We start from the raw sequence: 27,133 nt of genomic DNA, 5'->3' as shown, positions 1-27,133 counted from the left end.
ACTCTCTCCCCTTTTCTTACGCCACCTGTTGCCTCTTGACTTAGTTTAGCAGATCGACTTGGAGGCTGCGTTCTCCAAGTGTTCAGCGTCCTATCATCCACGGAGCTGCTTACCGGAGCCGCAAGGAGTAGATGCACAGACCCAACGATTGAACGCGTACCCACACCGCGTTTTAGGGCACTCACCCGATTCAACTTGACACACCTCAGCCAATTTTGCAGCAAAACACTCCGAATTTAAAATGGATGAGCCAGGGAGAAAAACATCCAGTCCGCCATTGATGAGGTCGATCGCGGCATGTCTCAGGCTAAAGCGGCGGCTTTATTCTCCGTCAGACTCCGCGGCGCAAAGCCAGTAAAACACAGCAAAGTACACGCTCAACGGCTCGCTCCTTCGCAAGAAGACTACCTTACAGACTGGTGCTTAAATGAGGAAAAGGCTGGCCGTGCGCCAAGTCGCCGTCAGGTTGTGGCATTCGCTCAAGAAATCCTGCGCGAGGGTGGGGACCTTAAGTCCCTTGGACCAAGATGGATTGACTGCTTCTTGAAGCGCAATCCGCGCGTCCACACCAAGAATTCGACCTTGTTGGATAGCGCTCAAGTCCACGGATCTACTCGTGAGGCCTATGAGGACTTCTACGGCCGTTGAAGTACCAACTCAAATCCAAAGGCATACTACCGAAGAATATAGCCAATATGGATGAACACGGCATGCAGGAGCTCGAAACACGTGCAGGCAAAGTCATCGGCACCTCTTTGACAAAGGAGGCACTCGTTGAAAGCTCAGACGACACGACCTGGGTCTTTGTGATAGAGTGTGGCACCGCTGAAGGCCGGAGACTGCACCTGTATCGTGTTCACAGGCGCCAGTCTTCAGGGGCAATGGTTCCCCTCCGAGGAGGAATTGAAGCGCGATTTTCCAGGCTGGCAATACGACTACTCCCTTACAGGCTGGAGCAATGGCGATATCGCTCTCAAATGGCTGCAGCAGATCTATCTGCCAGAAACCAAACCAACAAATCCGTCAGAATGCAGGCTCTTGATTCTTGACGCGCACTCAAGCCATATCACGACTCGGTTCATGTATCTGGCCTGGATTAAGCGCGTTCAACTACTTTACCTGCCGGCTCATACATCCCATAAGACTCAACCTCTCGATCGGAGTGTTTTCTCGCCCCTGAAGAACAATTTCAGGCAAAATACCAAGTCTATGGTTCACTTCACGGCGTCAGCTCCCATCAATAAACGCCGCTTCCTTTATTGTTATCGAGATGCCTCCCAGAGAGGTATGAGCGCCAGGAACATCGTCAGCGGCTTCAGAGAGACCGGAATCTGGCCGTTGAATCCGAGCAAAGTACTGGATGACACCACGGCAGTACTTCAACCTAGAGCCCCCCCTGCCACGCCGCCCACCCCAGAGGAACGGCCTCCCTCGCCTACCAACATATATCTGCAGACTCCCCAGAAGTCACAGGATATTCGCAGAGCCTTAAAAAACGCCAGGGAGCGCGTATCTCCAGACAATCGCATGCTGAGGTCTGTTTTATACAAGGTTGGCAAGTCGTTGCACTCGAAGAACGCCGAGGTCGCCAGCTTGCGCGCTCAAATCAGAGAGCTATCTGGCCAGTTGGAAGCCCACAAGCCAAGTAGTAAAAAGAGGGTCAAAGCGAGTGCCAACGATGCTTTTGCGAAGATTCAAGAGATTGTGGCGGCTCAGAAAGATAGTGAAAAGCCACCAAAGCGGAGGAAAACGACAAAGACAGTCGACCCGGGGCCAGCCGTTGAACAAGCGCAAGACATGATTGTACATGGGCTGGATCGCCTTCGTCAGGCTGAGGAGATGTAATTTGCACTTTTTCCTACATGGATTGCTATACAAATGAGTGATCAGACATGTTGCTGTGCGGTGTGAGGGATGCAGGATCATCAACAATCGTTGGGTGCATTCAATCGTTGGATCTGTGCGTCTAGGCGGACCGGATTCTGAACACGATCAAGGATGGGTATTCGCCGGCGAAGAACCCTGAGCACACAGCGGCAGCCTGGCGATTTGGCAACATAAACAGCGGCTTCCGGACAAACGTTAGCTTCCTTTTTAGCAATTATATGGATGGATGGATGGATGGATGGAATTTATTTCGCCCGGAGGCACGAAGCCTAAAGGGCCTTGGCACGCTAACTACATCCGATTCGTTGACGTTCGGTCATCAACTCGTACAAGCCCTCTACTCTCTCCCCTTTTCTCACGCCACCTGTTGCCTCTTGACTTAGTTTAGCAGATCGACTTGGAGGCTGCGTTCTCCAAGTATTCAGCGTCCTATCTTCAGCAGCTAAAGCGGGATCTGCTGGCTGAGGCTGTGTAGTGTTAGTGGAGTTCCGCTACTGTGATTGTCCCAATCTTCGTTGTTCCTCTTCAAGATCCAATCTCCCTGTCGCCATTGCGTACTTGATCGTTGCCCGGACTGCTTTCATGTCTGGCGACCACATCTTTGGATCCGATGGTGCTTTCCCTCCCAGGTAGAATGAGAGGCTCCCTCGTCTTGCCACCGTGCATTGCAACATGTCCTCCCTCAGAGCTTCCCATCTCACGCATCGCAATAGAAAATGTTCCACGGTTTCCCTCGCTCGGCCGCAAGGACAGAGGTCCGACTCGACCGCTCCGATTCGGCTTAGAAAGCCGTTCAGCCTCGCCATTCCAGTTCGGAGTTGTGCCAAGATACAGGCTTCTTTTCGTTTCAACTTGTCGTAGAGATCACGAGTGTGCTTGCCAGGAAGTGCTACGTCCAGATCCTTTGAGAATTTGCCTACGCCTTCCGGGAGAGCTCTCCCCTGTCGTTGTTTGACCAATGCCAGCCTGATTGCGGTGGACTTGGCTTGGGGCATTTGGAGGTTGGGTATCTGTCCTTGCCTCGTTGTCCTTTGCGCTGCCGCCTTGGCCTGTAGGCCCAACGCAAAGTTGGCTTCCGCTGGGATCCACAGGAAATCGACCGAGTTCCCTCTTTCTTGGTGCAGTTTAGCCAACTTGTAAATTTGCCGTATAGTGCCTTGGCCAGACTGTTGTCGCGGTTGCCTAATTGCTATTAGCGCTGACTGGTTCCTGGTGACGATGGTGATGTGCCTATGGCAGGCGTTGTAAGAACATTATCAAATCATGTGCCACCTCCTCTAGGTGCTAAGCACAACGCCTTCATACGCGCCCAAATATCATGAAGGCGCATTTTACATGACTGAGCACAGGCGATGCCTCCACGACACATCCTTCCGCGTCCCGTCGGGCGAGTATAGGGCCAGTTGAGCTGCCGCCTTGAACACGTCTTGCACTCCTTTCACCATTTTTGCCGAGCACTCAGCATAAGCGGCTGCGCCGATGTATCTTGCCGCAGCCAGCCCTTGCTGGTAGCTCACAGGCTTTTGGTTCGTCGTCGCGAGCTCTCGGATTGTCCCAGGATGGTCCCTGAGGTCTTCCTTCAACCCGACCAGCACCGTGGGTGCATCCGGACAGTAGTGCGTGGATTCGCTGACCCACAAGGCACAGGCCTCTTCCAGCGAGCTCGGCCGGTCGATGGCGAAGGCGAGAATGACGACACGAGTGTCGGGGTACGACAGCGGGCGGAGTCGGACGTAGTCCTCGTTCCCCGAAGTGTCCGTCAAGGCCAGTTCCACGTGTTTGCCGTCGACCTCGGTATCCGTGACGTAGGACTCAAAAATGCCTGGCCTGAAGTAGTCGTCGCCGAACCACCTACCATGGGCGAAGGTCATGAGGGCTTCGGTCTTGCCGCATTTCCAAGGCCCTACCATGATCAACTTTTGCCGCACCGTGTCCTCCAATATTGGCCGTGGCTTGGGTGCGTTGAGCCAAGTGGTATGGGTTGCTGGGAAACTTGTTCCCTGCACGTTTGCAGCAGCCAGCTGCTCGGCGGCTGTGTCGAGGCGGAAAATGCCCGGCGGGGGTGTCGACGGAGTTTGAGACGGAATTTTGGTCTTCTCTGGGGTTGGGGGGGGCTTCTTGACCCATACCCAATGTTTTCGATGCTCCAGGTATTCTTCCAGATCCTTGATGGGTTCAAGAAAGCTGCCTGGTGCCCATCCGTGCTGACCGTTGCCTCCCAAGACGTACCACCAACCTGGGACAATCAATGTTAGTGAGCATGGAGTTCACGAAGACCGCATGTAACCAATCTTCTCCGGGGCTTACCGTTTGGGCGCTTTTGTTTGACTCTTAACACGGAACCAAAGCGGAGGGTCAGCTCCCCCTTGGATCGGCTCCGATAGAATCCTTGAGAAGCGTAATACCAACCGGTCTCTTGGGAGGCTTCGGCTTGAGACTCCATGCCTTTGAGGAGCCCGTTGTTCTGATGGCTCCTGCCAGTTGTGCTCAAGCGATGGTAACGAGTTGGACAAAGACGAAACTCTTGACCGCTCCTCCCAGAAATATGAATTTCAGCTTGCGGTGCGGCTGAAGCAGGGCTTAGCAGGCCAAGAAATAGGACCAGTAGGACTGTACCAATAGAGTACCTTATCGACCTAGGACACCGCCACAGCCCAACGCAGACAGGAACCCGACCAGCCAATACCTAGGCCTCATCGCGGCGCTTTCTCAGATCTGTTGTTTCTAAACTCCTCCAAGCTGAATTCATCACCCACCGTGTCTGTCCTAGGGCAGGAGCTCAACGAGCTCAAGCGGATCGATCTGTGCGACTGGAGAAACCTGACACAAGTACCTACCTGAATGGAATACCACGTCGTTGAGTCGTGGCTATCGGAGTAACGAACTCCTTGGCGCGTGCTGAAAGGATGGAAGGTCCAGCAGTGTGTTGCTGTCAGGTTGCATTAGTCGGGGAATCGCTATAGAATGGAAATCTCGTTACACAGCAGGTGCAGTGCTGGAAGGTGTCTGAAAGGTCTCGCACCACACTGCAGGACTTTTGCCGTGCGAAGTGGCTGGACTAGGAACGACCCCAGTTTTGATGCCTTCCGCGGTAAGCTTATGTCCAAGGGCAGCTCCCCGGCGCCAAGAGAGGACATGCTTGGAGCAGGGAAATAAGGGTCATGATCGTGGGGTAACTTGCCATAGCAGGGCTCCGCAACCCCCAAGTTTCCCCGCAGTAGCATTCCGCTCTACCTGCCGGAAGCCTTCACCTCTCAAGCCTTTCCATCTCTGGAAATGGTGATCTCGCTAACCTGGTTTGCCGAGGGTCGGCTCCTCAGGACGGCAAGCAACCTAGATAAGCCTCTGGCGCCCGGAGTACCAAGGTTAAAGATCGAGGCAACCTGTCCAGAAATGAGCCAAAAGGAACCCTAAGGTCTCGGCGGATACGCTCCGTACAGTCGTCACCATGCGCGCCATTCTGTACACCGGGTTGCTCTCCTCACTCGCGGCGGCCACGCAAAACGCGCAGCAGCAGTGCTCCAAGCTAGCCAAGAAGCTCGACATCGACAATGCCACCGTCTGGTTCACCGAGTATGTGTCGGCGGGCACAAACATGTCCTTCCCGGATGCCCACCCGACCTGTACTCAGGGGGCCGTGACCGTGGGCGTCGACTTTTGCCGCGTCGCCCTGTACGTCGCCACATCAAACCGGTCGGGCATCAGCATGGAGGCGTGGCTGCCGAGCAACTGGACCGGCCGCTTCCTAAGCACGGGCAACGGCGGTCTTAACGGCTGTCTCTCGTACAGTGACATGGCCTACACGGTCGAGCTCGGCTTCGCGACCGTCGGCGCCAACAACGGCCACAACGGCACCAGCGGCGCGCCCTTCCTCAACAACCCCGACGTTGTCGAGGACTTCGCCTATCGGTCCGTCCATACCAACGTCGTGATTGGCAAGCAGATCTCAAAGGCATTCTACAGCAAAAAGCACACCAAGTCGTACTACCTCGGTTGCTCGACCGGCGGCCGCCAGGGGTTCAAGTCGGCCCAGTCGTTCCCCGAGGACTTTGACGGCATCGTGGCCGGCGCGCCCGCCTTCAACTTCAACAACCTGACCTCGTGGTCGGGCCACTTCTACCTCCTCACGGGAGCCCCCGGTTCACCAACCTATCTGACCCCAGCCCAGTGGACCGCCGTGCACGCCGACATCATGACCCAGTGCGACGGCCTGGACGGCTACCTCGACGGCATCCTCGAGGACCCGCAGTTGTGCCACTACCGCCCGGAGTCGCTGATCTGCCCGCCCGGCACCCCAGCCAACACCAGCACCTGCCTCACCGGCACGCAAGCCGCCACCGTCCGCGCCGTCTTCTCAGACCTCCACGGCGCTAACGGCGCCTTCGTCTATCCGCGCATGCAGCCCGGCACCGAGCTCCTCGGGACGCCCTACATTTACTTTGCCGGCCAGCCCTTCCCGTACACGACCGACTGGTTCCGGTACGTCGTGTACAACGACCCCGCCTGGGACCCGGCAACGCTGGGGCCGGCCGACTACGCGCGCGCCGACGCGCTCAACCCGTCCGACATTCGCACCTGGTCGGGCGACCTGAGCCGGATCCGGGCGCGCGGGGCGAAGATTTTGCACTGGCACGGCCTGCAAGACCAGATCATCACGAGCGAGATCTCGCCGCGCTACTATGACCATGTCGCAAGAACCATGGGCCTGCCGGGCAGCACGCTGGATGAGTTTTACCGGTTTTTCCGGATCTCGGGTACGGGCCATTGCCAGGGTGGGCCTGGCGCGAGTTTTATTGGGCAGGGGAGGTCGGCGGTGGCTAGTCTGGATCCGGAGCAGAATGTTTTGATGGCTGTGGTGAGGTGGGTGGAGCAGGGCAAGGCGCCGGAGTCGATTCTGGGCAGTGCGGTTGTTAATGGCACGGTGGTGTACCAGAGGAGGCATTGCAAGTATCCGTTGAGGAATGTGTATACTGGCAAGGGGGATCCGAAGCATCCCGATAGTTGGAAATGTGTGTAGATAGGTACGTGTAGCAATCTTGAGGGGTGGTTGATGCATGAGCGTCGGCTTTGTGCTTGGAGACAGACTATTCAAGTCTGAGGGGTCTGTTCAGATCCTGCCATGCTCAGGAAGGACCCTCAGCTTCTGTCGATGTCTTGTGATACAGTTCGGAAAAGAGCGACATGTTGAAGGGGGGGTGTATCAGCTACGCACAACGTGCCCGTGTGTTTACAAAAAGTCAAGAACTTTCCAATCTTACACCGCAGCTTTAACCCCTGAACTCCCTCTACATGATGTGATGACCACCGGGCAACTCTTTCAGCCCTAGCAATATTTTATCAGCATCCCATATCTTCAAAAATAGCAGGATAGTACTCACAGCCGTTGTTGTCCTCTCTGACTACGGTTTTGACGGTGCACTGGTTGGCCTTGTTGAAGCCCTGAGTCGTCAGGCCGCGGCAGGTCGGCCCGAAGCAGCGGTTGTCCATGGCGTGCTGGAGAGTATTGTCCTTCCACCCAAAGACGTAGTCGCCGTGTTGGCCGTATCCGGTGCTGTTCGTTAGAGTCGGTTAAGGCAACTCAATATGGGAGGGTCATAATTAGAAGGAATCTAGGGGTTGAGAATTTGGAAGGGATTGATGGAACAGGATCAGGCTGTAGAGACCATAAAGGGTGCGTGACCATGTTCAGGGGGTGACTCACGGATCGCCGGTTGACAGCACAAACGGCTGCGAGCCGGCCTCGGGCCACTCTTCCTTGTTGTTGAATTTGGTTGTGTCCCAGACGATCTTACGGTGTCAGCTTCAGCCCACCCTGACAACCCCTGAGAGCGCATCGACAAACCTCATAGTGCACCTGCGGGATCTTGACCGGATGCGTCGACGGGCACTTGCCGTCGACCATGGCAAACGAGGCGGGACCGTCAACAGGGTGAGCCACATGATCCATGTGATTAGGCGAGTCGAGGTTCTTGCCGTCCCAGCAGCTGCATAGCATCATCACCTTATCAGCAAAGTGATCCGGGATGGACAAGCGCTCGTTGCAACATACATTGGAAAGATCACGCTGGACCGGATCCCGCCCGGGCACGGGGTTTGGGGCAAACCCTCGGTGTCGCGCTGCAGGTCAAAGCATGGCGAGTATGTGTTTCCGCCAAAGTTGGGTCCTGTGTAACAGCGGAAGCAGCTCTGAACTTTGCGGCCGAGGTTGGTGGGCGTCCGGCGGGCGACGTCGCCAGAGAACATGCGGAAGCCCTAAATACGGGTACACGTTAAGCTCGGTCCCGTCCTGCGTGTATCGACTGGGGATTTCCAGGGGCTGACGCACTGGCTTGAAAGCGGTGACTGTGTTTGGTCCTGGCGCAGTGTAGTACACTGTTATGCCTCCGTTGGCAGCGCCAATCTGGTCGTTGACCATCTGCGGAACGCGCTTGAAGGTGCCGTTGCGGGCGCGGAAGTAGACGTTGGCGGTCCAGTAGTTGGATAAGTCCTGGTCAAAGGTGCATGACGTGCACGAGGCGAGCTTGGAGATGTCGGTTACGGGCATCGAGGCGTTGAAGGCGTTCTGTTCATGTCAAAAGGTGGTTTTATGGGGCTAGCGGTGAGCACTTACACCTCCCACATCTGATGCACATGGGCAGATGGGATGCTACCCGGTTCGACTAGGCTACCAAGGAGACGAGTTAGGATTCCCGAATTTCCATTCTCTTGAGGGCTTGGGCGTACGGGTCGATTCGGTCGATGACAATCTGAGAGCAGCCGAACCGCAGCATGGTGGTGCTGAAGCCCTGCGCCTGGACGGCGAGGGGCATGGACAAGAGTCCCAGCCAATGCATGATGTAACTGGATTTGGGCCAGACTTATTGGGTAACCCAAGACAGCCTGAGAGTAAGAGAATCCGTGAAGCGTTCAGTTAAGATGTCCATACCTGCCAAAAGAGCCCAGCGGACTAGGCCGCAGCGGGTCGCTGCCATCCCTTAAATATGTCCGGGGGCTAGGTACATCACATGCCGAGATGTGCCGTGTTCGGAACAGGAACATAAACGCAGGACACCAAATGCCGGGCTGCGATAGACAGCTAATGGGGTTGACATTAATATAAATGGCATCCAACCTATCAGATGTTTCCGCTCTGATGATTTCTTCATCCCGTGCATTTTCCCGGATGGACAGGGCAGGACGAAGGCTCTGCAGAGGTGATATCACGGCGAAGCTATACCTGGAACGCGTTGGAGCCGACGAAGCGGCATTCATATAGGTGCTCACATGATTAGTCGTTAGAAAGAGAGCTCGTTTCCATTGCATTCCGGCCCGAATTCATTGACATAATCTCAGTGGATCGGCAAGTCGATAAGGGAGTCGCAGACATCGGGTACATAGGTAACTATTAGGATGATGTTCATAGATCGACAATGATGGAAGATTCGGTTAGAACATCAAATGTCCGGTTTTACTTGGCAAGGATGGATGCTAATAGTCATGTATTCTCGGACGAGACATGCGAGGACACAGGGGCCTCGATGTCCATCATGGTGCTAAGCAGTGGTATAATGTGTATGGAGAACTAAGATACGTACTATACCTTGAGATTCCCAAGGAATTTAATGAGACCTCGCGCTATTTGATGTTTGGGGCTAACGCGGGCGTATACTCCCAAAAACCTTACCCTCGGGCCACGCATGTTTCTAGAAAATTAGTACAGAAACTTGACGCTACCTAGCTTACCTTGGTGACGGAGTTATAGACTTGGGCCGGTCCTCCTGAGCATATTCCTATTGATACATGTACAGTAAGTATCCCCATCAGCGCGATCCAGCGAGTCTCTGAGAGCACTTGCAGCTGTTGGACACGTACACAACAAATCAGTGTCTTTCGTCGTAGCGACTTCACATCGGCCCTTCCCTAGTAAGTCCGAGCCCAATCAACCTCGTATGTTGCACAAACAAAGTGAAGAATCTCTCTTGAAGCGTTCACAGCAAAATTTCCCAGCGTTTTTGGCTGCCAATGTGATCCAGTCTTTATATTAACCCTCGCCTTGCCTAGCTTGTCTCGTGGTACCGGCTCGCACTAAAGCCGTCCATCTCGGATTTGCTCACATTAGCGAGGACCCCCCATCCAAAATGATGCTGTGTATAATTCACCACAAATCCCTCTGGAGGGGTTACGTCTGGCCTCCCATTCTCTGCCTTATATCAAACCTGGATAACTATCCGGTACCTTAGTCATTCCATTTTTCACCATGTATTGGTCTGTGATGATCACGATGTTCGCTCTCGGCCTCACAGTGGCCCAGAAGGTGGGAACCGTGCAAAGCGAAATCCACCCCAAACTCCAATGGACCCGATGTGCCGCCGACGAAGGCTGTGCAAAGATCGACGGTGAACTGGTCATGGACGCCAACTGGCGATGGATTCACAAGGTGGACGACATTGAGAGCTGCTACTGGGGCAATCGGTGGGATGAACGGGTCTGCAGCAGCGTGGAGGACTGCACCAACACATGTGCCCTCGAGGGTGCGCAGTATGAGCGAGCCCAAGGCGTGACGACGGCCAACGGCAGCGTGACCCAGAAGTTCAGGACAAATCATGATTTTTCGTACAACATCGGCTCCAGGCTCTTCCTCCTCGAGTCTAAAGACCGATATCAGATGTTCACCCTGCTGAACCATGAGCTGGCCTTCGAAGTCGACTTGTCAACGGTGGAATGCGGCATCAAGAGCGCCCTGTACTTTGTGCCTATGGACCCGGACGGCGGCCAGGCGCAATATCCAACAAACCAAGCCGGGGCCGAATACGGGACAGGATACTGCGATGCCAACTGTCCACGGAACCTGAGATATGTCGGGGGAGAAACCAACTCGGAAAGCTGGTTTCCCTCCGAAACTGACGAGTTCTCGGGCACTGGGCGCTTTGGGGCATGCTGCCCACAGTTCAGCGTCTGGAACTCCAACGCCCACTCCTTCTCCATGTCGTCACACGTCTGCCCAGACGATGCCTCAACTATATGTGACCATTTTCAGGGGACCTGCGATCACTACACACAGTACCCGGACGACAGGAAGAAATGCGACCTCTGGGGGTGCAGCTACAATCCCTATCGCATGGGCAATACTGACTTCTATGGGAAGGGGAAGAAGGTGGACACAGCGAGGAAGTTTACGTAGGTTCTCCACTGCGCGCGGTGGCACTTACAGTCATAGTTGAATGGCTGACCTTCCTGTCAGTGTTGTCACGCAGTGGAACGGGACCAGAGTCACGCAATTCTTCGTCCAGGACGGCCGGAAGATTGAGATGCCTGCTCCCGTTTGGGACGGACTGCCGAAGGAAGCCGGGCTATCGGCCGATATGTGTCAGAAACAACGTCTAGCGTTCGATGAACGAGATCACTTCACTGAGAATGGAGGCTGGAAGGCCCATCAGCGGCAGTTGTTGACCCAGCCCATGGTCATGGTACTATCGATCAACTCAGACGTGAGTTTCCCTGTATTCTACGCCTTTCTTTCCCGGGGGGAACGGGGTCTCTCTGCTTTTCTGGATAGCAGTGTACATACTCACCTTACTCTTATCTTTAGCATTTCACCTGGAACCTCTGGCTCGACTCAGATTTCCCACCCGAGATTCCGGACGGTGCCCCTGGCAAAAAGAGAGGTGACTGTCGTTTTGAGGACAATGACCCGATCGTCGTCAATAACAGATATCCCAAGGCGTAAGTCACTACCTGATTTTTTTGCTGTCCTCTGCCCGATTGGACTGACAGAACTCCGAGGACACAGCGAGGTGGTTTGGTCGAATATCCGATTCGGCCCCATTGGGACTACCATCAACGTCTGAATCGCTCGTCGGACAAGTTGACCAACTAGACGAGGACACCCAGACATTCCAGAAAAATATTTCGACCTGATCGTTGAGGCTATGGAGTATCATCGTCCTTCTTAGTGTCCATCCTCCCAAGCTTCCGTCGCATTATCGGTTTACATTAGGGACGACGGCGGTTTCTACCTACGATAGGTCTTGATACACATCCATGCTACAAGCTTTGCTAATAATTTGAGTTCAATTAAAAGTATTGGATTGCAGTTTCGGAGCACCCTTCTCAAACCGCCAACCATTAGTGCCGAGGGGCCTCGGAGTTTGGTCGCCCTTAGTGCAGACCACTGAGCCGGACGCGTCAGCTTCTCCAAGGGACCGAGCGAGTCAAAAGCATCTTCAACACCCTGTGTTACCGAGTCCTGTCGGTTCAGCTAACCAAATAAAAGACGATATAAACCCCTTACGCTTCCTTACTGTCCGACAGTTTCCCACAGATACATACCACGCCCCAATCCTCACCACCTTTTCACGCCCATTACCATCCAACATGTCCCTCCTCACGACCGTCACTAACCTCTTCCCCGCACTCTTCACCAACCCAGCACCATACCACCTCCTCTGCTACTCCACCCTCCTGGGCACCTCCCTCTACCAAACCTTCGTCAACACCAAAATCTGCTACATCTCCCTTCCCCGATCCGCATTCACCACTCTCCAGAAACGCCTCTTCCCAGTTTACTTCTGGTGCCAAGCAGCATTGCTCGTCCTGAGCGCCGTTACCTTCCCTCCGCACGGTCTTGTGTCCCTAGTGCGATATAAAACGGACTGGATTCCGTTCGCCCTCGCATTAGGTACGGCGGTGTTGAATCTGGGAGTTTATGGGGCCCGGACTGCTGTAGCGTTGGTTCAGTGTGTCCATCAAGGTTTGTACTCACCGTCACTAGGCAATCATCAGTCGTATGGGATGTTCAGTTGTGGTGAGTATGCTGACGTGGGGAATTCGGGACAGAAACGCGTGATGCAAAGGCCAAGGCCAATGGGACCTTTGTTGACGCAGGCCAGGGGGTCTCGGTGGAAATGAAGAAGTTGAGGAGGGCGTTTGCGAGGAATCATGCCACGTGTATCCACCTGAACCTGCTCTCGATCGGGGCCATGGTGGTTTATGGGTGGCGGTTTGCCGGGAGGATGGCGGTGGATGCAGAGTAGGGGGTGGCCGTGGCCCGCGGTTTGCACTTGAATCGCGGCGGACTAGGCTTGTATCGCTCTATGGGTACTTTCCTTCGGTTAGTGAAGAGTTTAGCTAGTTCTGCGTAAGCACAACAGGAGATGGGTTGACGTGATGTAGTGGGATCGGGGCAGGGAAGACAAATGCATAGAGAGGGAATTGGATAGAGATAGTCAGAGACGGTTTGCGTCTGCTCGCTCCTAGTAATGCTCAATTATACCTCTATCTCGAGTACCAGGTGCACATGTAAGGTACATGTACTCTAAGGACGGATCAAGCAGTCTCCCTCCCCAAGGCCACAGTCGACCTCTCGAACTCATCCAACCATATCCATGACAAAAATCAGGCGACATTTTTTGGTTCTCAATGACTCGCTGTCTACTTCAGCGATTTCTTCTTGAGCGCTTTCTTCTTGACCCCCTTCTTGAGCGCTCTCTTCTTGAGCCGAAATCCGCCCTGCCTGATCTGGTCGAGGACCTCCTCCCACCTCCGCCAAATTATCCTCCTACCATGACAATTGACAACGTGTTGCCGAAGACTGTCGCTTGACCACAGGCGGCTGGCGTGGGACCAGAAGTGGGTTGCCGGGCAGCCGCCGAGCCCGTCCTTCCTCGCTTGCTCCACGATTTCCGCCGGTAACACGCTGTCCATGAAGCACTCCAGCATGTCAATGCACCCGCGGCACCATTGTCCGTATTCCACACGTCCGTCTGGGCCGACAGAGGGGAAGCGGACATGACTCAGGCCGACCGTGAGGGCTGATTGGAAATCTGCATCGGCAATGTGCGGGAGCATATACTCCGGATCTATCGATGGATATTCTTCTTCGGCTGAGTCATCTAATGAATTAACTTCGTATGGCAACGTCTCCTCGGCCCAGAAGCAAAAGGGGTTGGTCCTCTCGAACCTCCAGAATTCCATGGGGTTGGTGCAAGTTCCGAGCCGCAGGGCTAACTCCCTTGCTTGCATGACGCTGACGAATACATACTCGTCGGCGACTGGAATGGTCATTATGGCCTGGTGGGTTACGCGTTGAGGATCCGCGTAGTAGTCGCCTCTGATCGCGACCAAGGCCGGGAGGGTTGCAACTTTGTCCTTGCTTAGGCCGAAATAGTCTGCGACTTGGTCTGGAAGAGCGAGAGCAAACGCCAGCTTCCGGCTCAGGCAATTGCCACAAGCCCGCTCACAGGTCGGCAGAAAGAGGAACGCGGCGACCTGTTGGCACAAGACGCACTGCGAAGACCGTAGCGCCTTGCTAAGCTGGGCAGCTGAGTGATATGGGAGTAGCTCGGTTTTCGTAAGCACCGCCAAAGGCCCCGCGGCGTGTTTCATGACGATCCTGTAAGCCGGTAGATTCAGGACGACGCTGTTGGCTCGCAGGGAAACGCGCGAAAGTCGGGAGAGCGACGGGAAATCCAGAGATTCGAGGATGTTGAGAAATAACTCCACCGGGAGGTTGTCGAGCAGGCCAAGGCGCTGGTGTGGTGCGCTGGGACGAGAGACGCAGTAGAAGGGTTCGCCGATGGCTTCATCATCAACATGTCGTAGAAGGCCGAGCCATCCCCCGATTCCTAATCGTACCGCGGGTATAACTCCATGGCACAAACGCGCTGGACGAATCGGATCTCAGCTCCATTGTTTCTGGCTGCCATGATTGTTTCGTGCTGCGCCAAGACTGCCCTTCCGGGGCCCTGCGGCCAAGTTGGGATCTCGAAGGGCATCGGAAGTTGAACGTGAATTGATAGCCAGGCGCACTTGAGAGTGTACAGGGAGCTGCGCGGCAAGGAAATGCATGCGAGAAACGGTGAGAACGAAAACTGTTGTTGTGATACAAGTCGTCATTTACCTACTCAGGTCGGTCATGTGGTGAGAAAGAAACCAAGATCAGTTCAATGCTCCTCCTCTCTAAGGCGGATATCTACCGCTCCTGCCCTTCCAAGTGCGAGCCGCTTGCGTTAGGGAAGCTGCAGACAGCTCGTGCGTGAAACCCAAAATAACCCAACGCAACACGGGAGAGGGCAACAAATCTTCCTTCCTGACCGAACTACATCGGCTACACCACATCCGCAACCCCTCACCACATATCGAGGTACGTTATCAAGTATGTACCTGCACATCATTCACGGACCCATCCCCGTCCCCAGCGTCCACCGTGATCGCATCAACAGCAAAATCATCATCATCCGGCAGCCCATCCCCCAAAGGCACTGTCTCCTCCCAGCTCCACCCCATTCCGCCCTTCTTCGTCTCCTCCCACTGGCGCAACACCGCGTCATTCCCGTTCAACGCACCATCACCGTGACCGTCAACAAAGTCAAATATGCGGTAATCGGCATTCATGTAAAAATGGCCCGTGACAGCGTGCTTCAGAAACCCCGAGTGCGAGACCACGATGACGGCCTTCTCTGGCCGGTCGCGCAGCTCGCGCAGGACGGTCTGCCCCCGGTGGACAACGGCCTGCCGCGAGTACCTGTAAAAGGCTCCCGCCGGGGAGGTCTTGTCGGGAAAGACCGGGTCGACGTGGGAGAAGTCGACTTGGGGGAAGAGAGGGGGAAGGGAAGCGAGAGGGGAGCCGACGTCGCAGGGTTTGGCTGAGGTTTCTGTTTTTTGGAATCAATCATGCCATCGTTTAGCTCGGCGATTCATGAAATGAAGAGAGCCTGGGCATACCCTGCCAACCGGCGTGCGCAACGATCGGTATTCCCCTGTCGATAAGCTCACCAAACGCTAGCAAAGCCGTCTCAAGAGTCCGTTTCATCGGGCTGACGATGATGAGGCCCACGTCAAGGTTCTTGGGTATCCTCGGGATAAGTTGCTCCTTCAGCTCTGCACATTGTTTCCGCCCAAGTTCGGACAGCTCGGGGTCGTGGAGAGTGTAGTCTTGTGGGGGTTGTTAGTGAAAGATTGCTACGAACGGAAGCGTTGAGGTGAGACTTATTGTCGACGTTGTGCAGAGCCTGCGCGTGGCGGACGAGTATGAGTGTGGGTGGCATTGCGAGAACTGTAGAATGGTACGTGCTTGACACTTGAATGCGAAGAGCCTAAATTAAAGAGCTTGACAGATACATTGAGGATCGCTGTTGAGTTTTTGACTCACTTGGCCGGTGCCGGCGCCAGGTTGCAGTGTTTGCCGGAATTGTGGATCACCATCTTGAGCCCCTGGCGTATTAGGGTTAGGGTCTCTGAGCGGGACATTCGTCGCTTGGGTTTAGACTATTGCCGGACCAGCCCGAAGCCCCGAACGGGATTCTGCCAGTGAGGAACTGCAGATCTAACGCTCATCGAATCAAAACCATATCCAACACGAACTGCAGGTCCTAGAAAGCTGTGAGTTCAAAAGATAGAGGCACTATAATCATGGGCAGGGTGGTGCTTACGTCCAAAGTCCCCGATGTTCCATCCTGCGAAGCACCATCCAGCGTGATCTTGGCCAGGCTCCGCTTCCGCTTCTGGATTTGTACGATGTTCCATCTAGAGTTAGCAGGCGATCACGCTGAGCTTGTCCCCGAGCTTTAAAACTGACTTCTTCAACTAAGTCCTTGACCACGTAATCGGATGATCGTAACGGCCCGTGTTTGGCGCAATAGCTTGCTCTTCGACCGAGGGATACCACTGAGCTTCGGCGATGTGCACGTAGTTTGCCGCTGTGCGGTTGAGTCTCGCGAGGCATAAGTGATTGTCTTGTGCACAGTAAAACGAGTGCTTACCCAACAGCGCCAGTCTGGGCGTGATCAAAAGGATCAGCACGTCGGTGGTTCTGAACTCCTCGAGGATGTGGAGTCTTCCGGCGTAGCTGACATTGCCGTCTATTCTTAGACACCTAACTCCTAGGTGCTGTTGCAGAAGATTCAGCATCGTGATCCAGGACGAGAGTACAACGCTAGTCAGGGGAGATGGTTAGTTGCGGCACTAGCCTAGGACGTAAGTGATCGGTGATCGGTCTTGCCTCTTCGATCCAAGCTCGAGCTGACTCAAGCGGATGAGTACGGCATGGACCTTGCTCGAGATTCCCATCTCCAATGACTCGTTGACGGTTGGACTGCTGTTTAGGGACAGCATTCGTGTCTAGGGGTAGGTGTCATCTACCGCGTTCCCTTGGAATTCGAGCACCAGGAGCACTGACGCCGTCAATTGCACCTGTTCATAACTGCTACCTGCTCTATGAAACCCCTCTTGACAGTCGGACCATACAGAGTCATTCTGGCCCAACTGTCTCGTCTGTTTATCATGTATCTCGAAGCCTCATGGAAGCACGCACAGATTCTAGACGTCTAGTTCCTGTAAATGTCGGCATAGAGGAACAAGCTTGTGACAAACAACGGGTTTGGTGGCAATGAAGGTGTTGCACCGTGTTGGAAGCAATGCTTCGAGTCTTATGGATGTCAAGCAAGTTTTAGATTGTCGGCGGCGGTGTTGCGTCAAGGGTCTGGCCAAGCGCTGTTGGTGGTTGTTAGAGGGTCGCCGTCAGCGCTTCCCATCAAGGAAGCTGGTTTCCGTTTGAGGAACACGATAAGTGCGTAATTTCACATTGTCTGTGACAAACGTGATTCTTGACACTTCAATTTTTTGCCGTCTCCTTCATTTTGCTATGAAGTCGCGAGACCCGCCGCGAGGCACGGAGTACTTTACTCTTTCTTAAACTTCGTCTCGTCGGACAGTACCTGAGTACCGACGGTTGTCAGTCGACGTGGTCCCGGTGTCCCTTATCGCATTGTTTGACTCCGGCCCACACACACAGGTAAACCAACCTCCGAGTCCGCGATTAAAAGGGGAAAACAGTACGGATCCGTAGAAAAATGTATCACAGCCAAGCACAAAGGCGCTATGCCATTGGATGTCGTATTCTCCGTACCTTTTCCCCAGCCACGTTAGCAACGTCAGTCTCAGTTGTGGGGATTGATGCTGGCCCCACTGGAGTTACTAGACTTCCTAACAAATCACATTCTTCGGTTTCGTCGTATCTATTGGAAGCTATGGTTTACTTCGTTCATTGTTGCGACTCTCCAGTATTATCCCGGGGTCAGGATACATCCGCATGTTTATCAAACTGCGAACAGGAGTTGAAGACAGCTTGGCCTGGCATCGAAGTCCTGACTCAATCATGTGCACGGGATGGAGTACTAATACCGTGCTTCGCCGGTCTCAGTCTCACCAAGCTCTTTCGTGTCCAGTTCTCGAGCTTGACGTTTGCCAGATTACGACATAGCCATCCGAGGACCCTCCTGGTAGCAAGTTTCTCTGGGTCGACTAAACGGGTTTTCTGACCAACATGATTTTACTTTCAGCACTCATATTGGCAGCGGTCTTGCCGCCGCCAGCTTACTGTCAATTCGATTGCCGGCCGCCAGGACCAACCGCTCCGCGTCCGACCGATATTGCATCGAACCCAGCATTTCTATCTGCGGCATCAGACCTTACCAAGGTCCTCCAAAGCGCTGTCTCAGGCGACATTGAAGCTGGTTGGCCCGTCGAGAACACGTCCTTCTCGATTGGCTTCATCAGCCGGGATCAAGAAGACAAGAAAACCCCAGTTTGGGAGTTTCACTATCTGGCACCAAACAATGTCAGGGGCACGAAGAACATCACCCGCAACTCGCAGTATCTCATCAACTCCATCACCAAGGTCGTCTCAGACTACATATTGCTCCAAAGCGGTGTCCCTCTCGACGACCCGGTTACGAAGTACATACCCGAACTGGCCACCAACTCAAGTCGGATCAACTGGGACGCGATCACCTTAAAACACTTGGCCACCGGTCTAGCAGGTATTCCGCCCATGTGTAAGTGCAACTTTCCCACATACGACACTCTTTATCGAAGCTGAATGCAGGATTGTAGACGGGTTCTCTGAGATCTATTCCCTAAAACCGTACTTTGAAAGTCTCGGCTTTCCACAAGTCCAGGACGTTGAATACCCACCGTGTGGTGTTGTGGGTTTGAATGCCCCTTGCACAACTTCAGGTGAGTTTCCCTAAGCCGGCACTCGTGGCGAGTCACGATAGTGGGAAACTCGGTCTAACGGGAACTCTGTGTGAATAACCAGAGCTTCTCCATGGTATTTCGGAGCTGCACCCAGTCGCGAAGCCGGGAAGTCGCCCTGTCTACTCCAACCTGGCCTTTTTCCTCTTCACACACGCTCTCGAGATTGCCACCGGGAAGAACTACACCACTCTTCTTCGAGAACTCGTTACCGAGCCTTTGAGAATGAGCAATACAAAAGAGAGTCCGGGAGATGACTCGGAGGCCGTCATCCCTCCGATGGAAAGTCTCTGGGGAAGCCCATACGCTCATAACTTGCCGTACGTCGTCGACGCTTGCGTCTCATCTTGAGTCTCTCATATATTGACACGACAGTGGATAGTGGCTCGGGACTTGTATCGACGCTATCGGATCTCACAGCTTTCTTCCACAGCATTCTCGACCGCTCCATCATGGCCACCGAGACCGCCGTTCTCGAGTGGCTCAAGCCCAGCTCCTTCGCTAGTGGTTCGCCCTACAATTTCGCCGGAATGCCGTGGGAAATCTACCGCGAATACAACCTCACCCCCAAGCATCCGCACAATGTCGACATGTATGGCAAAGGTGGCGGTGCCCCGGGCTATCGGTCTCAGGCCACTGTCATCGACGACTACGGTGTTGCCGTTGTCCTCCTCACAGCGGGTTCCCCGAAGGCTGCCAACTTTATTCACAACGCTGTGCTGAGGATCTTGATTCCTGTCGTGGATCAGATCGCGCGAGACCAAGCAACTGCTTATACCGGAACGTATGTCAGCAGTCCGGGTGAGTCCTTCGACAAGATCAAGGTCGCCATCGCTCAGGATCGAGATTCACTTCTACTCCAACGGCTTGACCGCAACGGTAACGACATGCTTGCGGCCTATCGTGAGCTATTCGTCGCCAACATTGGCGGGACAATCGACGTGCTGCCTACCGTAGCACGCATCTATCCAACCGATATCACCACATCCTCTCCCCGTCTGGAGTTTGACGGCCGCAATGGTTCCGTCGTTCGGGAGGAGTGGCGTATCGACTGGGAGCTCGTTGGACACAATGAGACGGCGCTCCCGGGCATGGAACTGGGCAAGAATCACTGCTGGAACTGGGTGACGGGGGACTGGGTTTACTATGCCTCGGAGTCCATAGATCGAATGAGTTTCGAGAGGGATGCCTCTACGGGAGAGGTGCTGGGAGTAGAAATCCCCGTGTTGAGGAGCGGGTTGTTGAGAAAGGCACCTGTTCAATGCCACAGATAGTCACATTGAATGGCCGGAGGTAGCTGGGGCGTAGTAAGGGACAACCAGGCCGTTGAAGGGTGGTGCCTCTGCATGAAGAGATAGATAGGAACTATATAGAGTCGGCAATCAACATAGTTAATAGCTTCATTACGTGCCTGACCTCGTTGAACAGTCGTATCCGGCCGGTGAACCCTTGCCGCTCTAAGTGTATCATTGGCTCAGATCGGTTTAACGTTAGCACCTCATCTGTAACAGTGAGGCCACGGTATGAACGAGCCAGCAGGGGTTGGTGAGCTTGTGGTCTCGCGGCCAGGAATCTCCTAGGCCGAAAGAGACAAGGTACCGGTTGCGCTCGGAAGCAACGCCTCCACGTCCAGTCAAGACACACCAGCTGCCTTGTACCGACTGTAAATACCTAGGTAGGCAGATCAACTCGGTCATACCTCAATTAAAGGGTAAGGGCTAGGCGTGCCAATTAGCAATAGGATACCGACTTGAACACGGTGACACTAAGCAATCAGTATTAACCATATGCAGATATACGCAGCCATTTTCCGATGAGATCACATTTCTTCGAGCTTGGGTGATGAGAATAGTACACCTTCGCTCATTCGGTCCAGCTACAACAGCTGTTTCTCCTCAGGCTAATTGCTGCGCACAAAGGATATCCCACGAACGAGAATCTCTCCTGCTCTTGTTGACATGTTGCGAAGTGGAGATCTGCTTATCATAACGGGAGGTGCGGGGTGGGAAAGAGGAGCATGCATCATGGTCCTACAGTGGTATGAAACAGGGTGACATTAGATGTCTGCTGCTTTCCCCGTTGGAAGATCATACAGGCGGTGTTCTTTGCCGTAATTGGAAGGTGACTGTTTCTTGCAGATCGACTGCCGGTGGGTCATTGACCCGAGGTATTACGATGAAATCGCCGAGACCTGATCCATTATTCTCGCAATGGGTGCTGTACACAACGTTGAGCGGTGATATTTCGAGAGACATATCTTTAGGGGGGGGGGGGGAGGGTTCTCAAGTCATTCTTACTGAACCATCCGAGCTCATATCGGTGGCCTGCTCACCATGTCGGTGTCTGTACAGACTCGAAGCCTTCTTGGCCACTGCACTGCGGTCCTGTTTATGCTGCTCTTGAACACCTTGCTCGTTGAAGCGCACACCATCCAACTCCCTCGTGCCACCGCTCGGTCCAAAGGCCGTGAGCGCATCAGCCTCAACGAAGGCTGGAAGTTCTCTCGATTCACCTTCAACCCCGATTCCCTGTCATACAGCACCCTAAAACCATGGATTCTCCCGTCAGCCAACGACTTCATCAAGGGTCCCGAGCACCAACCCCCCTCAGGCACCCCGCCTGGCAGGAATGTCACGTATGTTCAAGCATCTTTTGATGACAGCAGCTGGGAGGGGCTCAACCTGCCCCATGATTGGGCCATCAAGGGCCCGTTCAACGCGCCTGGCATCAGTGGCGGCATGGGCCGGTTGCCTACAAACGGCGTGGGATGGTACCGTCGGAAGGTGACTGTGGCGCCTGAGGACAAAGGCAAGTCCATCTTTCTCGACATTGACGGCGCCATGTCATATTCGGCCGTCTGGGTCAATGGCCGCTTGGTGGGTGGATGGCCCTACGGGTACGCGTCGTTCCGTCTGGATCTCACTCAGCATCTGAAAGTTGGTGGCGACAACATGCTGGCCATCCGGCTGGACAATGCCGCCGACAACTCTCGCTGGTACCCTGGAGCAGGCATTTACCGCAACGTGTGGCTCATCAAAACCAGCCCTGCCCATGTTACTCAGTACGGCACGTTCATCACTACACCAGACGTGTCGGACGGCTCCGCAACCGTCAATCTGGCTGTCGAGGTCCAGAACGACGCCTCATCTGACCAGGCGGTGAAAGTGGAAACCGAGATTCGCGTCCTTGACGGAGCCACCGGACAGCCTGGCACGGATGTCGTGGCCAAGTTCAGTCCTGCAACCATCAGAGTTCCGGCAGGCCAGAAGAAGTCCGTCAGCAGCTCGACGCGGGTAAAGAACCCGCGGCTCTGGGGCCCGGCACCAGCCCAGACACCAAACATGTACGTCGCCATGACAACTTTATCGGCCAAGGGAACCATCCTCGACACCTACGAGACTCCTTTCGGCATTCGCTCCGTCAGCTATGACGGCAACAAGGGGGTCTCCATCAACGGAAAACCCGTGCGTATCTGGGGCACCTGCAACCACGGCGACCACGGCGCGCTCGGAGTTGCCTTTAACACGCGGGCCGCCGAGCGCCAGCTATCGATGCTCCAAGAAATGGGCAGCAACTCCTTCCGCACGTCGCACAACCCGCCCACCCCCGAACTCCTCGACTTGGCCGACCGCATGGGCTTCATGGTCGTCGACGAGATCTTTGATGCCTGGAACGTGGCCAAGACGTCGCACGACTTCAGCTCCCTCTTCCCGGACTGGCACGAGCCCGACCTGCGCGCCTTCATCCGCCGCGACCGCAACCACCCGTCCATCATCGCCTGGAGCTTCGGTAACGAGCTCGGCGAGCAATCCGCCGCTGCAGGCGGTGCGACTGCACAATCCCTCAGGGTCATCCTCCTCTCCGAGGACCCGACCCGGCCCACGACAGCCGCCATGAACGTCGCCGGGCCGGGCACGGCCCTGGCCAGCGCTCTCGACATCATCAGCCTCAACTACCAGGGCGAAGGGCATGGCACTTCGACGAACGGCTCCTTCGCCGCTTTCCATGCCGCCTACCCAGACAAAGTCATCTGGTCCAGCGAGAGCGCGTCGACCGTCAGCACGCGCGGCACGTACGTCTTCCCCGTGACAAGCGCCAACTCGGCTATTGTTGGACCGGGGTCGGGGCTTAACGAGTCAGCGCTACAAGTAAGCGCGTATGAACTGTACCATCCCAGCTGGGCGTCGTCGCCTGACAAGGTCTTTGCAGCGCATGATCGGAATCCGTACGTGGCGGGGGAGTTTGTGTGGACCGGGTGGGATTATCTGGGCGAGCCGACGCCCTATGACAGTCCCGCTGGTGTCAGTGGTGGTGCGCGGAGTTCATATTTTGGGATTATTGACCTGGCCGGGTTCAGGAAGGACAGGTTTTATCTTTACCAGGCGCGGTGGAGGCCGGAGCTGCCGGTGGCGCATATCTTGCCGCATTGGACCTGGCCGGAGCGGGTTGGCCTAGAGACGCCGGTGCATGTGTTTTCGTCTGGGGACGAGGCCGAATTGTTTGTCAATGGCAACTCGGCTGGGAGGGTGAAGAGGGGGCAGTATGAGTACCGGTTCAGGTGGAATAAGGTGGTGTATCAGCCTGGGGAGGTGAAGGTGGTGGCGTACAAGGGGGGCAAAGAATGGGCGGTGGATGTGAAGAGGACGGTGGGCGAAGCAAAGGGGCTGAACATGACAGCTGATCGGACGACGATCCGGGGAGATGGGGATGACCTGTCGTTTGTTACCGTGGCGGTGGTCGATGAGAACGGGGACACTGTGCCGCGGGCCAGTAATGCCATCACATTCTCGGTGTCTGGGCCAGGCCAGATTGTGGCCACTGACAACGGCGACCCGGCGGATATGACGGCGTTTCCGTCCTTGACGAGGAAGGCCTTCAGCGGCTTGTCACTGGCTGTTGTCCGGGCTGATAAAGGGGCGTCCGGAGATATCACTGTCTCGGCATCTGCCAGTGGCTTGAAGGGGGCGAGGGTAACTCTAAAGGCGCGCTAGGCCGTAGTACTCCGTGTAGCGTATGGGCCACGGAGTCTGATGCTGCCTGGCCTCTGGAGTTGTGCTGGGGTACTGGTTCGATGCACAGCTTCCAGTACAGCTACTGTGTGCAGGACACACGCCTAAATCTCCAGCACTTATTCCACTGCATGAGCTTCCCCCGACCAGCGTCTCACAGCCATAGACGGTGTTCCTTGATGCATTATCCCTATCTGACAAACAGACAACCTAAGAATCCAGGACTACGCGGCTGAAGTAGATCAAAGGATGTCGCATCTAAGCCCAGCCTGCTGCTCCAGGTCGACGGGCAGGCCCTGCTTATTGGCGAGACGTGCCCGTGTCGTTCGCCACTCTCACGCTGGACTTCACCCGGCCGCGGACCCTCCCCGTCGTACTGTTCCTGCCTGCCACCAATGGAACACGTTGCCGCACGCGCCCTCAAACTAATCGAGCGCGACTGCATCCGGGCTCAACCCGCACCCCCTGGTCGCCCTGCCAGTACGTCGACGGCTCGACTAACATACTCCGGCCCGGCGGCGTTGTACGTGCTTCGCGCCGTGGGCTGCCAAATCGAGTTCTAGCAACATTACCAACGCCGTGGTGTCCTGCGCTTCGCCTCCCTCGTCCGCCATCGCGAAATTCTCCTGCTGGGGTGAAGGATACATACGAGGCGCTGTCCGGTTGGATCGCGAGCACGGTGGTCGTGCAATTTGCTCTGGGTCGTTCACTCTGGCAGGAAGCCGGAAGATATCACGTAACCTCTGAGGCTGACACCTGATACATCCGCCAAGGAGCGCTGTTCCTGCTTCCATTGAATTCATACACCTGGACTTGCAACACGTAAAGAACCCAGGTATGGTCATGTGTCTCCCGTCCTCCGGTCGGCCAAATATCCGTTCGTACCAGCAAGGCATCCTAGCATCCCTTGTTATCGCTTTGTACGGTAGCTCTGTAGAAGCCCTTTGCTTCATTCAGCGGATTATTAACCCGCCTTACTCTCGCCCACTCTCTTCCGCTCGCAATCGCGCAATCTCTTCTCTCCATCGCAGAATAACGTTCGCAAGCCGTCGAGCTTCACAACTTTTCCAGCAATTGCCTCGGTCTTCTATCGCGCACTCCACCGATTCGGCCTATCTCCATTCTGTCAAGGTTCCGCGTGCAGCCCGCACCCGTCGTATCGGCCAGACTCGCACCACTGCCGTGCTGCCACCTGTACAATTGCGCCGGCTGCCCCGCTCATCGGCGTATGTAAAGCTGCCCATCTCTCGTTCAGCACTAACACTGTGCGCCAGATGGGCCGCAGCGAGTTCGAGCGCATCCAGAACAAGGCGAAGTAGCAGCTCGACGACGAAAAGGACACCACAGCGGGCGACATAGAGACCATGGCACTTCAGATGGAATGGCTAAACTGAAGATAGCACAATGAGAGGGCGTATTTCGCGCTTCTCGGCGCACCAGGCAAAGACATCGCCTTTTCCGGCCCCGACGTCGACGAGAATTTTCTCTTCTACCAGCACCAGGACGGCATATGGTCGGTTGCCCACATCACTCGCCACGAGCCTAAAGACGAGGTCCTCCATGTTCGACGGGATCAGCAGTCTGGCCCGTCCTGCCCACGATGACGAAAAGTGGTGCATGCGAGACGACGAGGGGAGGAACGAGCGGATCGGCCGTCCCACTGCCGCAGTCGAGACATGGCTGATTGGTATGGGCAGGTGCATCAACATTCCCTTTTGGGACCGCAGCAAGTTCAGCGATCGGGACGGTAGGTTCGCGGGCATGTTCTCGGGCACGCTGTGGCTCGGATGGGCGTAAGGGGGTCTTAACAAGTGGCCTATGAACCTGACGTGGCAGGGAGGAGAGAATGGAAGCGGCTGAGATCCTACTACGGACGACCCCGACGAGGAGGCGATGTCACGGCACGGCTGGTCAGGTTGGGAAGACCTGGCGGCAGGTGCCAAAGACAGCTCTACAGTGCAGCCTAGCGATTGGATCGTCGGATTCAATCACTTGTACCCTTTTACCGGGAACATGGCTCAGTGATTTGGTTGCACATTGCGCGCCGTGGCAGGCGGAGATGAGCAAGGACGGCGACGACAACCAGCACTGGACGCATGTCCTCTAGCTCCGTACGCATAACGCCCGGTTCGACGAGCTGGCCACAGCGGCAAGATACCTCCTCTTTCGTTCCAGGCACTGGCGCAAAGTCACTGTAAGATGATTCCGGCCGACTTGAATGTCCCGGTAACGCGAACAACACGATCCTCCGTTCCTGATGGAAGAACCTTGTGCACGAGGCACGCGTTTCTAAGCGGCACAGGCCCAGCAGTGCTTCCCCAGCTTCGAAGAGCACGGGCGCCAAGTGGACTGGGGTTAGCGCCTTGGCATACATTGGCGCGGCACGGGGCGCGCCGCCCCAGACCCCTGAAACCCGGAGTTCACATATGTGGGTCTTGTCACCAATGAACTTCTGCCTCTCTCCGGGTTGGTGTTTTCCTGGTCGGCATTTTTGCTCTGGGTTTTTAATCCTTCTTCTCTGTCTCGTCTTGTCTTTTCTTCAGGTGTTCCATCCTCTTCGTATCCGGCTTAGCGGCTCGGTCCGGGGGTTGGAGTGGAAAGGGGGGCGTTGTCGGCCCCCCTGCTTTCTTTTTGGGAGAACAATGTTCATCAGACCAGCAGCTGAACGGAAACAACTCGCTTTCCGCGTCGAGGATCTGCAGCCCGCCTTGGCATGCCAAAGAGAGTTATCGTTGCTCCCAGTGATAAGTTCACTCTAGCTGTACCACTCAGCCACGAAACTACGGCTGGCAGCGGTGGGAAGAAGGTGGCCAGAAGCACTTGAGCTTGCTCTGCCTTGCCCTCTGTGATAGAACCATCAGCTCGGACAAGCGGCGGTATTTTGTCGCCCATCGTGCCACTGCCGGTTTGCAGGTATTTCGCTGCTTGCCAAATGTTCGCATCGTCGGCAAGGAAGTCGTTCCAGTGTGAGCTTTTCTGTCTGCGGATAGCATCGTGGTACTCCTTGGCTGCCGTCCTGGCTCGTTGCTCAAGCTCCAACGATGTTTGCCCCATCCTGCGTCGTGATCTCGCTTGGTTTCTCCAGAAAGTGTAGGTCCGGCGGAGCCGAGTTAGGTCTGTTGTCCACCACCGCTTGGCGTATGGTGACGGTTTGGCTTTGGGTGTCAGGCTGTAGACCGCCTCGGTTACCGCTGCCATGAGCCTGTCTGTCTGCTGCTGGACGCTGC

The 27,133-nt window shown here is 55.2% G+C and overlaps 11 protein-coding genes across 11 annotated transcripts; 6 read left to right on the top strand and 5 right to left on the bottom strand.

The window, feature by feature from the left end:
• Window positions 1-3,218: 3,218 nt before the first annotated feature.
• N657DRAFT_659130 (ras-domain-containing protein) lies at window positions 3,219-5,071 on the bottom strand (the record flags this gene model as incomplete). Its single annotated transcript, XM_062794957.1, has 2 exons — window positions 3,219-3,821; window positions 5,069-5,071. 2 exons carry the CDS (start codon window positions 5,069-5,071, stop codon window positions 3,219-3,221), a joined length of 606 nt encoding a protein of 201 aa, XP_062643044.1.
• Window positions 5,072-5,199: 128 nt separating this feature from the next.
• On the top strand, window positions 5,200-7,166 carry N657DRAFT_650383 (tannase and feruloyl esterase). The gene has a single exon (XM_062793930.1). It carries the CDS (start codon window positions 5,336-5,338, stop codon window positions 6,902-6,904), a length of 1,569 nt encoding a protein of 522 aa, XP_062643043.1. The 5' UTR covers window positions 5,200-5,335; the 3' UTR covers window positions 6,905-7,166.
• Window positions 7,167-7,172: 6 nt separating this feature from the next.
• N657DRAFT_659128 (uncharacterized protein) lies at window positions 7,173-8,720 on the bottom strand (the record flags this gene model as incomplete). The annotated part of the gene is made up of 8 exons (XM_062794956.1): window positions 7,173-7,210; window positions 7,266-7,438; window positions 7,589-7,674; window positions 7,730-7,871; window positions 7,937-8,139; window positions 8,213-8,449; window positions 8,500-8,551; window positions 8,611-8,720. The coding sequence occupies 8 exons, from the start codon at window positions 8,718-8,720 to the stop codon at window positions 7,173-7,175; spliced, it is 1,041 nt and encodes a 346-aa protein (XP_062643042.1).
• A 1,403-nt stretch (window positions 8,721-10,123) lies between these two features.
• N657DRAFT_707933 (glycoside hydrolase family 7 protein) lies at window positions 10,124-11,593 on the top strand (the record flags this gene model as incomplete). The annotated part of the gene is made up of 3 exons (XM_062797398.1): window positions 10,124-11,043; window positions 11,108-11,354; window positions 11,456-11,593. 3 exons carry the CDS (start codon window positions 10,124-10,126, stop codon window positions 11,591-11,593), a joined length of 1,305 nt encoding a protein of 434 aa, XP_062643041.1.
• Window positions 11,594-12,114: 521 nt separating this feature from the next.
• N657DRAFT_604843 (uncharacterized protein) lies at window positions 12,115-13,126 on the top strand. The gene is made up of 2 exons (XM_062790177.1): window positions 12,115-12,616; window positions 12,703-13,126. The coding sequence occupies exons 1-2, from the start codon at window positions 12,241-12,243 to the stop codon at window positions 12,897-12,899; spliced, it is 573 nt and encodes a 190-aa protein (XP_062643040.1). The 5' UTR covers window positions 12,115-12,240; the 3' UTR covers window positions 12,900-13,126.
• Window positions 13,127-13,296: 170 nt separating this feature from the next.
• Window positions 13,297-14,391, bottom strand: N657DRAFT_582078 (uncharacterized protein; the record flags this gene model as incomplete). Its single annotated transcript, XM_062789586.1, has 1 exon — window positions 13,297-14,391. A coding segment is annotated over one exon (1,095 nt), but the record flags the coding sequence as incomplete, so codon positions are not given.
• Window positions 14,392-14,536: 145 nt separating this feature from the next.
• On the bottom strand, window positions 14,537-15,985 carry N657DRAFT_650379 (phosphoglycerate mutase-like protein). The gene is made up of 3 exons (XM_062793929.1): window positions 15,857-15,985; window positions 15,589-15,801; window positions 14,537-15,518 (listed from the first exon to the last, which is right to left on the bottom strand). Exons 1-3 carry the CDS (start codon window positions 15,909-15,911, stop codon window positions 15,016-15,018), a joined length of 771 nt encoding a protein of 256 aa, XP_062643038.1. The 5' UTR covers window positions 15,912-15,985; the 3' UTR covers window positions 14,537-15,015.
• Window positions 15,986-16,449: 464 nt separating this feature from the next.
• On the bottom strand, window positions 16,450-16,773 carry N657DRAFT_693854 (uncharacterized protein; the record flags this gene model as incomplete). The annotated part of the gene is made up of 2 exons (XM_062797246.1): window positions 16,450-16,562; window positions 16,626-16,773. 2 exons carry the CDS (start codon window positions 16,771-16,773, stop codon window positions 16,450-16,452), a joined length of 261 nt encoding a protein of 86 aa, XP_062643037.1.
• Window positions 16,774-18,187: 1,414 nt separating this feature from the next.
• N657DRAFT_582119 (beta-lactamase/transpeptidase-like protein) lies at window positions 18,188-20,171 on the top strand (the record flags this gene model as incomplete). Its single annotated transcript, XM_062789587.1, has 4 exons — window positions 18,188-18,698; window positions 18,757-18,879; window positions 18,962-19,217; window positions 19,280-20,171. 4 exons carry the CDS (start codon window positions 18,188-18,190, stop codon window positions 20,169-20,171), a joined length of 1,782 nt encoding a protein of 593 aa, XP_062643036.1.
• Window positions 20,172-21,175: 1,004 nt separating this feature from the next.
• N657DRAFT_650376 (glycoside hydrolase family 2 protein) lies at window positions 21,176-23,971 on the top strand. Its single transcript, XM_062793928.1, has one exon. The coding sequence runs from the start codon at window positions 21,231-21,233 to the stop codon at window positions 23,886-23,888; it is 2,658 nt and encodes an 885-aa protein (XP_062643035.1). The 5' UTR covers window positions 21,176-21,230; the 3' UTR covers window positions 23,889-23,971.
• A 1,339-nt stretch (window positions 23,972-25,310) lies between these two features.
• On the top strand, window positions 25,311-26,013 carry N657DRAFT_637435 (uncharacterized protein; the record flags this gene model as incomplete). The annotated part of the gene is made up of 3 exons (XM_062791508.1): window positions 25,311-25,653; window positions 25,743-25,816; window positions 25,960-26,013. 3 exons carry the CDS (start codon window positions 25,311-25,313, stop codon window positions 26,011-26,013), a joined length of 471 nt encoding a protein of 156 aa, XP_062643034.1.
• Between the last annotated feature and the right edge of the window lie 1,120 nt (window positions 26,014-27,133).

The sequence above is a fragment of the Parathielavia appendiculata genome (assembly GCF_033297405.1).
Source record: "Parathielavia appendiculata strain CBS 731.68 unplaced genomic scaffold N657scaffold_29, whole genome shotgun sequence".
Classification (NCBI taxonomy): domain Eukaryota; kingdom Fungi; phylum Ascomycota; class Sordariomycetes; order Sordariales; family Chaetomiaceae; genus Parathielavia; species Parathielavia appendiculata.
The sequence above is the reverse complement of the archived record's forward strand: the minus strand, read 5'-3'. Positions and strand labels throughout refer to the sequence as shown.

What these genes read in the sequence shown, in the direction of transcription:
- N657DRAFT_650376 (XM_062793928.1), top strand. Translation starts at nt 21,231, where the DNA reads ATGTCGGTGTCTGTACAGACTCGAAGCCTTCTTGGCCACTGCACTGCG.
- N657DRAFT_650379 (XM_062793929.1), bottom strand. Translation starts at nt 15,911, where the DNA reads ATGCCACCCACACTCATACTCGTCCGCCACGCGCAGGCTCTGCACAAC. An exon ending in GGCTCTGCACAACGTCGACA is followed by an intron (nt 15,802 to 15,856) that starts ATAAGTCTCACC and finishes AACAACCCCCAC; the next exon opens with AAGACTACACTCTCCACGAC. An exon ending in TGCGCACGCCGGTTGGCAGG is followed by an intron (nt 15,519 to 15,588) that starts GTATGCCCAGGC and finishes TCCAAAAAACAG; the next exon opens with AAACCTCAGCCAAACCCTGC.
- N657DRAFT_604843 (XM_062790177.1), top strand. Translation starts at nt 12,241, where the DNA reads ATGTCCCTCCTCACGACCGTCACTAACCTCTTCCCCGCACTCTTCACC. An exon ending in GGTTCAGTGTGTCCATCAAG is followed by an intron (nt 12,617 to 12,702) that starts GTTTGTACTCAC and finishes AATTCGGGACAG; the next exon opens with AAACGCGTGATGCAAAGGCC.
- N657DRAFT_650383 (XM_062793930.1), top strand. Translation starts at nt 5,336, where the DNA reads ATGCGCGCCATTCTGTACACCGGGTTGCTCTCCTCACTCGCGGCGGCC.